Source organism: Heterodontus francisci, chromosome 34 (assembly GCF_036365525.1).
Source record: "Heterodontus francisci isolate sHetFra1 chromosome 34, sHetFra1.hap1, whole genome shotgun sequence".
NCBI classification, from domain to species: domain Eukaryota; kingdom Metazoa; phylum Chordata; class Chondrichthyes; order Heterodontiformes; family Heterodontidae; genus Heterodontus; species Heterodontus francisci.
The window spans coordinates 7,460,367-7,471,403 of record NC_090404.1 but is presented as its reverse complement, the minus strand read 5'-3'; the positions used below and the strand labels follow the sequence as shown (position 1 = coordinate 7,471,403).

General features: G+C 44.1%; 1 protein-coding gene across 1 annotated transcript; it reads right to left on the bottom strand.

Annotated features, from left to right (window-relative positions):
- Positions 1-9,051: 9,051 nt before the first annotated feature.
- Positions 9,052-9,753, bottom strand: LOC137348558 (zinc finger protein 436-like). Its single transcript, XM_068013857.1, has one exon. It carries the CDS (start codon positions 9,751-9,753, stop codon positions 9,052-9,054), a length of 702 nt encoding a protein of 233 aa, XP_067869958.1.
- Positions 9,754-11,037: the final 1,284 nt, after the last annotated feature.

Here is an 11,037-nt window from a genome sequence, read left to right as displayed (position 1 = left end):
TAACACAAAGGTAGCAGCATTAACACAAACAAAAGACGAACCACCCACAAGGAGACGAACAGGCGCAGTTAATGTTGGGATCAACAGAATTTTTAGTGTCTTTTGGTTTCCCCCTTCACTAATCGGTATTCCTAATTTGAGGGCGTTTTCTTGCCAACTTGATAGGAGGATTCTATTTTTTTTTCCTCCTGACAATATTGTCTCCATAATCCAATTAATTCTTTGGCCCTATTGCCTTTATTTTGTTTCCAGATTTTTTCTTGGTTTTTTTTAGTCACTTCCAAATCTTTTGTCCCCCCTAAGGGCCATTGATCTCCTAATTTCTTATTTAAGGCTGCCGATAATTGTCTGAAGTCTTTCCCTTTATCCGGATATTTATTACACAACATTTGTAATGGACAGGATGAATCACTTGTATTATCTAAACAGTTTCCCATATTCCAAACTATTATCACAAACTATTCTTGAACTGCGTTGTTTGCCCCTACAGTCCAAGAGTTAAAATTACTTACAAATTATTATCTAAACAGTTACAATAAAAAAAACCTTAATTTCAGCCGTTCTAAAACGACCTGCCATAACCTTCAGTCGTAGTCTATACGACCTACTTTAATTTTAACCTCAGTCCCATCAGCCGTCCTGTAAAGAAACAGACTAAACCTGAGTGTCAGCTGTTCTAAAACGACCTACCTCAATCAACATTCAGTTGTAGCTTAATACGACCTACTTTAACTTTAACCTCAGTCGTACCTACTTCGACATCCTTATCTTTCTAATCCGCCAGACTGATCGTTGATCTCGTCCAGACGATCTTACCTGACCATAAGCGAGTGATCAAACTTTTATGAGACAGGGGAAAACCGACGTGGTCATATATCAACTACTCACATCGGAGGCCCATTTCCTCTCTCTCCGTCCAAGACTAGTCTGATTCTGATTTCGCTGATGATCGGCGGTCGTCTGCTGAGATCCCACTTCTGACACCAAAATGTTAATCTGAGTTCTTTTTGCCTTCAGTCTGGTTCAGTAAATATACCGAGTCAGATGTGTAGGTAAAATCAATTACTTTATTTGCGCATTAGCCGGCGGACTTACTCTGACACAGCAGCACTGACTCCAACAGAGTCTGTCGGGTCCACCAGAGTAAGTGACCGTTCGTGATACAGGTACTACTGTTTATATATTAAGATTCATGCTACACCCCCTTGTTTAACCAATCAGTGCGGTACAATTTAACTTTCAACCAAGTGACAACGTGCAGTACATTTGTTACTGAGGCTAACAATACCCTCTATTCTCAATACATACTTGTTACTAACATAATATTGTTTTGCATCAGCAAAAGAAAACAGACAAGCAAGATAATTAGCAAAAGCAGAGGAGTCAGAAGCAACATTCTGGTTTCGCTTCCCACAATTGTCATGAGTCCTGTGATCCTGTTATCTTTATTAATTTTGCATTCCTGAGTGCTTCATGCAGTCTGCTGTTACACCAAACAGTGGTCGTATACAGTGATAAGAGGGGCCCCACATTTCTTACCATCAATCACATAGGGATGGACAGCATGTGTTTTACAAGAGTCCATTGCTCCAAACCACAGGGTGCTACACAATCGTGCCATAAAGGAACAGATATCCTTATAATTACCGGCGTTAGCTAGTCTTATACAACTTCTCATCATCAGCATTTACTTTTAACTATTTCATTGCAGTTTCTACAAACTTAAATCATACTAGCAAAGCTCAGCAAAGCTACTATTCCTAACTTGGCTACATTTCTCATCAAGCATAGTGTCATGCCGTTTTCCCTACCTTTTCCCTTCATGGGCATATGCCTTGACTGTGCCCGAACTATCTCTTCTTTAAAGTTAGCCGATTGTTCAGCTACCGTTTTGCCTGCCACCCTTTGATTCCAATTTATCTGGATTAGATCGATTCTTATCCCATTGAAGTTGGCTTTCCCCCAGTTAATTATTCTTACTCTGGCTTGTTCTTTATCCGTTTCCATAGCCAGCCTAAACCTTATGATACAATGGTCACTATCCCCTAATTGTTCCTCTACTGACACTTGATCCACTTGGCCAACCTCAATCCCAAGAACCAGGTCTTGCAGTGCCTCCTTTCGCATTAGACTGGAAACATACTGCTGTAGAAAATTCTCCAGAACACACTCTAGGAACTCTTGCCCCTCTCTGCCCTATACACTGCTGCTATTCCAGTCTATATTCAGATAATTAAAGTCGCCCATTATAACTACTCTCTGTAATTTCCTTGCAAATTTGTCCCCTACATTGCTCCCGCTAGTTGGTGATCTATAGACTACATGGAGCAAAGTAATTGCACCTTTTTTGTTCCTCAGCTCTAGCCAAATAGATTCCGTCCCTGACTCCTCTGGGACATCCTCTCTCACCAGCACTGCAATGTTCTTAATCAAAACTGCCACCCGTTCCCCTTCCTTTCCTATCTTTCCTGAACATCCAGTATCCAGGAATATTTAGTACCCTTATTTGAGCCAGGTCTCCGTTATCGCCACAACCTCTTACTTCCACATGGCTATCTGGCCTGCAGCTCACCAACATTATTTGCTACACTCCGCGCAGTCATAAACATGCACGGTAACCCTAATTTAGATTTTATTACTTTCCCTCTTACTCTGACCCCACCTAATACTTTACTATTTCCTACTCTAGTACAATCTGTCTCTCAATTTTCTGTGCACCTTGTTGTTCCTCTCTTCTATTATCTCCTGGTTCCTACACCCCTGCCAAGTTAGTTTAAAATCTCCCCAATAGCACCAGCAAATTGACCCGCAAGGAAATTTGTCCCATCTCTGTACAGGTGCAACCTATATGGTCTGTACAAGTCCCATCTCCTCCAGAGCTGGTCCCACTGTCCCACGAATCTAAAGCCCTCCCTCCTGCACCATCTTTCCAGCCACGCATTCATCTGCATTACCCTCCAATTCCTATACTCACTGGTGCGTGGTACTGGAAGTAATCTGGAGATTACTACTTCTGAGGTCCTGCTTGCTAATTTCTTGCCTAGCTCCCTAAACACTGACTGCAGGCCCACATCCCTCTTTCGACCTATGTCGCTGGGACCAATGTGGACCATGACTGCTGGATGTTCACCCTCCCTGCTCAGGGTGCTTGGCAGCTCTTCAGTGACATCTTTGACTCTGGCACCAGGGAAGCAACACACCATCCTGGACTCACATTTGTGGCCACAGAAATGCCTGTCTATTACCCTAACTATCAAATCACCTGTCACTATTGCTCTTCCAGTATTCTTAGTGTTCCCCTGTACAGTTGAGCCACTCATGGTACTATGGACCCGGCTCTGGCTGCACTCCCCAGATGAACCATCACTTTCCTCAGTATTCAGAATTGGATATCGGTTGGAAAATGACAGGCACTCAGGGGACTCCTGCACTACCTGCCTTTTTCTTCTTGGCTGCCTGACAGTCACCCATTCCCTCTCTCCCTGCATATTCTTAAGCTGTGGGGTGACCACATCTAAAAACATGCTATCCATAAAGCTCTCAACCTCACAGATGTGCCACAGTGATGCCAGCTGATGCTCAAATTCCAAAACCCGCTCTTTTCTAATCAGCTGCTCTGGCTCTGCTCCCTCACCGGCTGCGCTCTTGTCTAGTCTACCACTCTGGATATAAACTTAATGCCATGCTATATCTCCCAAACCAGTTATACTGCTCCCATTAGAAAAGTCAACAACCTAAAACTCAGTGACCACTCACCTGCCTGCTCACCTAATTAACCCTTCTAGGCTTCAGCTCTCGTCTCGCTGCTAGTCTCCAGCTCCCTTTTTCAGACTACTCATTTTTTTGCAAAAGGCCAGAGCAGCACGCCCCTCCATCATTGCACCGAATTCCCACACTGACTGGACTCCCACACTTAGCAAATTCCTACGGCGCCCAATTTCCCACACTCACCGAATTCTGAATCTCATACTCTGTATCGAGCTGCTACCTTCGTGCCTGCTTAGTTCATGCATTTAGTTAGACCACCTGTACTTATACTCGCAAAATCTCTACAGAGCTGAGTCATGCACTGCTGGCTGGAGAAGCCAATTCTCATCAGTTACCTCATAAACTAATTGTAGCTGGCCCTCCAGCAGGGAATTTGTTTATTCCCAAGACATAAAGAAACTTTAACAGTAAATTGTGCTCAAAAGCTAAATGCAAACTTGACTAGCTTTTAAAAAGAGATTAACCCTTAAAATTAACCCCTGAAATCCCACACTTACCAAATTCCCAAACTCTCACTCTGTCTCGAGCTGTTACCTTCCTGCCTTTTTACTTTATCAACCAGGTTTTCTCGCAGCCATTGCCTCCCCCTCAAAGGCTGTGACATTAAAATACCCATGTTTCAGTGTTTTGGGTGGCCCCAGGCAGAGTGGTGTCCTCCCCAGGAGAGAGGCCAGCCCTGGGGCTGCCGGCTGCTGCCTCCCACTCGAGCCTCGGGCTCTCTCCGCGGCCTTGCTCCTGGAGGGATGGACTTTATTTGCCGTTCTCCTCCGGCAAAATATTATACAAGTATATTTTAATTCTGATCTTGGTTCACTTGTACCCATTTGGCTGCCATTACAAAGATGGCCGGTATCTCTATAATTCAGAGAAATGTGAAGCGATTCATTTTGGTAGGAAGAACACCGAGAAACAATATAGAATAAAGGGTGTAATTCTAAAGGGGGTGCAGGAGCAGAGGGATCTAGGTGTATATGTGCATAAGTCATTGAAGGTGGCAGGACAGGTTGAGAGAGCGGTCAATAAAGCATACTGTGTCCTGGGCTTTATTAATAGGGGCATAGAGTGCAAGAGCAAGGACGTTATGTTGAACTTGTATCAGACACTAGTTCAGCCTCAGCTGGAGTAATGTGTCCAGTTCTGAGCACCGCACTTTAGGAAAGATGTGAGGGCATTGGAGAGAGTACAGAAAAGATTCACGAGAATGGTTCCAGGGATGAGGAACTTCAATTATGAAGATAGATTGGAGAAGTTAGGACTGTTTTCTTTGGAGAAGAGAAGGCAGAGAGGTGATTTGATAGAGGTATTCAAAATCATGACGAGTCTTGACAGAGTAGAGAGAAACTATTCCCACTCGTGAAAGGATCGAGAACGAGAGGGCACAGATTTATAGTATTTGGTGAGAGAAGCAGAAGTGACATGAGGAAATACTTTTTCACGCAACAAGTGGTTAAGGTCTGAAATGTGCTGCCTGAAAACGTGGTGGAGGCAGGTTGAATTGAAGCATTCAAAAGGGAATGAGACAGTTACATGAAAAGGAAGAATATGCAAGGTTATGAGGAGAAGGCAGGACAATGGAACTGAGAAAATTGCTCATTCGGAGAGCCAATGCCGAATGGCCTCCTTCTGCGCTGTAACATTTCTGTGATTCTGAGACAGCAATTAGGACGTTCAATGGCGGGGATATTACCCACAATTCTGCGCGGAAGCGAATTTGCCTGATGCACAATATTGGAGTCCCGCGCGCAGGCGCAGTGCTGGACTGTATCTGGAGCATGCGTATTGTCATTTTGTTCGGAGTGTTGGAGACGTTGTTGCAGCAGGTGAGAGTCGGACTCAGGCGGCACGGGAGGCGGGAGGAGATTGTGGGCGCAGGGGAGGGACCTGGAGCCGTGAGTGGGCTGGGAAGCATCATAAACACCCGGGGCAGGCTACAGGCCCCGGGTTTACCCCGCGGTGACAGGCCCGGGGGAGCGGGGTCACTGGCCGCCATCCTGTACAAGTCTTGGTGAGGGATAGTGATGGATTCAGTAAACTGAGAGATTACAGCGATTGGGAAAGATTGAACAGGGTGGAACTTTTATATTCCGAAAACAGAAGACTTAGCGGTGACATGATAGAGCTCTTTAAAATTATCAATGGGTTGGACAGAGTAGATGTGGAGAGAATGTTTCCACTTGTGAGTGAATCCAAATCCAGGGGCCATGAATACAATTACTGATAAATCCAATAGGGAAGTAAGGAGAGATTTCTTTACTCAGAGTGGGTAGAATGTAGAAGTGGTTGAGGCAAATAAGTTGAGATGCTTTCAAAACGAAACTAGATGCAAACAGGAGAGCAAAGGGAATAGAATGAGAGCAAACTAACCAGCAATATAAGAACAGATTATAAGTACATAAAAAGGAAGAGAGTAGCTAAAGCATACAATGTTCCATTAGAGGCAGAGAAAGGAGAAATCATCATGTGGAATGAGGAAAGGGCAGAGGCATTTTCTGTTAGTCTTCTCAGGAGAAGACTCAGGTTCCATACCAGAAACAGGCAGTAACCTAGGGGCTAACAAGAGTAAGGAAATTGATATCAGCCGAGAAAACATATTGGAGAAACTTAAAGGACTAAAATCTGACAAGTCCTTGGAACCAGATGGCCGACATCCTAGGGTTATAAAAGAGATAGCTGCAGAGACAGTGGATGCGCTGGCTATGATTTTCCAGAATGGTCCCATCATAGTGGAAGTTGGCAAATGTTACACCCCTTTTTAAGAAAGGAGGTAGAGAGAAAACAGGGAACTACAGTCCAGTTAGCCTATCAGTCATTGCAAATATGCTGGAAACTATTATGAAAGAAGTCTTAACATTGCACTTGGAAAAGCATAGTATGATTAAAACAAGTCAGCATGGTTTTACTAAAGGGAGATCCTGTTGACAAATTTATTAAAGTTTTTTGAGGTTCTAACTAGTAGGATAGATAAAAGGGGAATTAGTAGATGTAGTATGATAGGATTTTCAAAAGGCATTCGATAAGGTGCCACATAAAAGATTAATAGGAAAAATAAGGGCTCATGGTGTTGGGGGTAATATATTTAGTGTGAATAGAGGATTGGTTAACAAACAGGAAGCAGAGAGTGGGCATAAATGGGGCATTTTCAAGTTGGCAGGCAGTGAATAGTGGGGTGCCGCAAGGATCAGTGCTGGTGTCTCAGCTATTTACGCTCTATATTAATGACTTAGATGAAGAGACAGAGTAATGTATCTAAGTTTGCTGATGATACAAAACTCAGTGGAAAGGTAAGCTGTGGGGAGGATATAGAGAGGCTGCAAAGAGATATAGACAGGTTAAGTGAGTGGGCAACAAGATGGCAAACAGAGTATAATGTAGGCAAGTGTGAAGTTGTTCACTTTGGTCATAAAAAAAAAAAGAGCTGAATTTTTTTTTTAAAAAGGGGTGAAACTGGTAAGTGTTGATGTTCAGAGAGACTAGGGGGTGCTAATACAAGGAACAGACAAAGTCAACATGCAGGTGCAGCAAGCTATTAGAAAGGCAGATGGCATGTTGGCCTTTATTGCAAGGGGATTGGAGTACAGGAATAAAAGAAGCTTTACTAAAATTTTACAGGGCTTTGGTGAGACTGTACCTGGAATACAGTGTGCCGTTTTGCTCTCCACATTTAATAAAAGATATACTTGCACTGAAGGCAGTACAGTGAATATTTACTAAATTGGTCCCTTGCTTGAGGGGGTTGTCCTATGATGAGAGGCTGAGTAAATTGGGCCTATATTCTCTAGAGTTTAGAAGAATGAGAGGCGATCTAATTGAGACATACAAGATTCTGAAAGGGCTTGATAGGGTAGAAGCTCAGAGATTGTACCCACTGGTCTCGGAATTTAGAACACGGGGACACAGTCTCAGGATAAGGAGTCAATCATTCAAGACCGAGATGAACATAAGAAATAGGAGTAGGCCATTCAGCCCCTGTAGCCTGCCCCACCATTCAACAAGATCATGGCTAATCTGTCCCAGGCCTCAACTTCTCTTTCGGGCCTGCTCCGCCTAACCCTTGTCTCACCAAGATTTCAAAAATCTATCTACCTCCTCCTTAAATACATTTAGTGATCTAGCCTCCACAACTCTGAGGCAGAGAATTCCAGAGATCCACTCAGAAGAAATTTCTTTGCATCTCCGTTTTAAATGTGTGCCCCCTTATTCTGTAACTATGTCCCCTAGTTTGAGATTCCCCCACTAGTGGAAACATCTCAACATCTACCCTGTTAAGCCCCCTTAAAATCCTATACATTTCTCCAAGGTCGCCTCTCATTCTTCTAAACTCCAATGAATAAAGGCCTACCCTGTTTAGCCGTTCTTGATAAGACAACTCCTTCATCCCAGGAATCAGCCTTGTGAACCTTTTCTGAACTGCCTCCGATGCTAGTATATCCTTCTTTAAATACAGGGACCAAAACTGTATGCAGTATTCCAGGTGTGGCCTCACCAACACCCTGTACAGTTGTAACAAGACTTCTCTATTTTAAAAACTCTAACCCCCTAGCAATAAAGGCCAAAATTCCATTTGCCTTACTTGATGCACCTGCGTGCTAACCTTTTGTGTTTCATGCACAAGAACACTCAGATCCCTCTGTACTGCAGTATTTTGTAGTCTTTCTCCATCTAAATACTAATCTGTCTTTTTATTCTTCCTACCAAAGTGGATGACCCCACACTTTCCCACATTGAACACCATCTGCCAAGTTTTTGCAGATGGTGTTCAATGTGGGAAAGTGAGGAGAAATTACTACACTCAAAGGGTTGTGAAGCTTTGGAATTCTGCACCCCAGATCGTTGTGGACACTCTATCATTGAATACATTTAAGGCTGGGATAAATAGATTTTTGATCTCGCAGGGAATCTAGGGATATGGAAAGTGGAATTGAAGCCCAAGATCAGCTATGGTCATATTGAATAGTGGAGCAGGCTCGATGATCTACTTCTGCTCCTATTTCTTGTGTTGAGATGTCCGATGTCACGAAAAGTGCTACAAAAATACAAGTCTTGCTTTAACAAAGGACAAAAGGCCCAAAAATAGAACTGTCAACAGCAGCATTTCAATTAGTCACCTCTTTTCCTGGAAACAAATACTCTACAGTGTTGGAAACAAAGCTGATTTATTTGACGTTTATCCAGAATATTAAACTCTCGCCCAGTCAGAGGGGTTATTAATAACCAGCAAAAGAAACATGGTTCAGTCTGGATGTGATTAACAGCAGCAATAACAGCAGAATCCAACCCCTGCAGTCACTTGTGAACTCGCTGGTGTCTCAGCAGGGTGGATGACTGAGTGAATCCCTTCCCACACACAGAGCAGGTGAACGGCATCTCCACAGTGTGAGTGGGTTGTTGTCTCAGCAGATGTTTTCTACTTTTAAAGCTCTTCTCACAGTCAGAACAGTTAAAAGGTCTCTTATCAGTGTGAACAAGTTGGTGGGCCAGCAGAGAAGTTAACTGAATGAATTTCTTCTCACACATGGAGCAGGTGAATGGTCTCTCCCCAGTGTGAACTCGCTGGTGCTTGAGCAGGCACGATGACTGAGTGAATCCTTTCCCACACTCTGTGCAGGTGAACAGCCTCTCCCCAGTGTGAGTGCGTTCATGTCTCAACAGCTCATTTATACTTTTAAAGCTCTTCTCACATTCTGAACATTTAAAAGGTCTGTTATCAGAATGAACAAGTTGGTGTCTCTGAAGGTCGTGTGACCAAGTGAATCCCTTCCCACACAGGGGGCAAGTGAATGGCTTCTCCCCAGTATGAGTGCGCTGGTGTGTCAGGAGGTGGGACGACTGAGTGAATCCCTTCCCACACACAGAGCAGGTAAACGGCCTCTCCCCAGTGTGCGTGCGTTGATGAATTTCCAGCTGGGACGGGTAATTGAATCCCTTCCCACACTCCCTGCATTTCCATGGTTTCTCCATGGTGCGGGTGTCCTTGCGTCTCTCCATATTGGACGCTCACTTGAAGCCTCGTTCACACAAAGAACAGGTGTACAGCTTTTCCCTCTTGTGAATGGTGTAACGTTTTTTCAGGCTGTGTAACTGGTTAAAGCTCTTTCCACAGTCAGTGCACTGGAACACTCACTCGGGTGTGTGTGTCTTGGTGCTTTTCCAGTCAGTGATGTCTGAAATTTTTTCCCACATAAAGAACAAACATTTAATATTCAGATCCTGATGAATCATGCAACTCTAAGATCTTGATTTGCTGCTTGGTTTGTATTTCCAGTCTTTAAATCCTCCCCTTCGAATCCCCTGTAAAATAGTTTACAAAAGCCATCACTGTCAGTCCAGGATAGAAATTCACAACATTCTCTCCTCCTGCTTCCTGGCCCAGGATGGCCACACATGCGCCCTGTTGCACATTGCACCCTACAAAGATGGCGTCTGTTAAACCGGACCGGTCACTGGGAGAAACCCCACAGCTGCTGCTCCGCTTGGTGCAAACACGGGACGGGTTTGAGGTGATTGTAAATCGGATGTCCCTTGTTTTATATTGGAATTTGGGGCTGCACTTGGTGTGTATGAAACCCAAGTTACTCAGAGTTTATTCACCCACTCCCTCCAGACTCCTCCATTCCATTTCCAACACTTTTTCTCTCATCCCTTCCCCATCTCCCAGAAGCACAATATGGTTCCCCTTGTTCCACCCCACCAGCCTCCACATTCAACACATCATCCTCCATCATTTGCCCCAGCTCCAGTTTGATGCCACCACCAAACACATCTTCCCCTCCCCTTTCAGCATTCTGGTTAGAACATCCCCTCCATCACACCCTGGTCCAAAGCTCGATCACATCCAACCCCCATTTCCCTTCCCATGTAAGCACAGGAGATGTAACACCTGCCCTTCTCATTGTCCAAGGCCCCAAACACTTCCTCAACGTGCAACAGCAATTTACTTCTATTTCATACCATTCAGTATACTATATTCATGATTTGGTCCCCGATACATTGGGGAGACTAAACGCAGATCAGGTGACTGCTTTGTGAAACACCTCCATTCATAGAAACAGAGGAAATAGGAGGTGTAGGCCATTCAGCCTTTCGGGCCTGCTCTGCCATTCAAAAAAGATCATGGCTGATCGTCTAATTCAATACACTGTTCCCGCTTTCACCCCATATCCCTTGATCCCTTTGGCATTAATATATCTATCTCCTTCTTGAATATATTTAAATGACTTGGCCTCCACTGCCTTCTGTGGTAGAGAATTTAGTTTGCAAGCATGGCCCTGA

Excerpts from the sequence above, each read along its gene's own strand:
- LOC137348558 (XM_068013857.1), bottom strand. The coding sequence starts at position 9,753 with ATGGAGAGACGCAAGGACACCCGCACCATGGAGAAACCATGGAAATGC.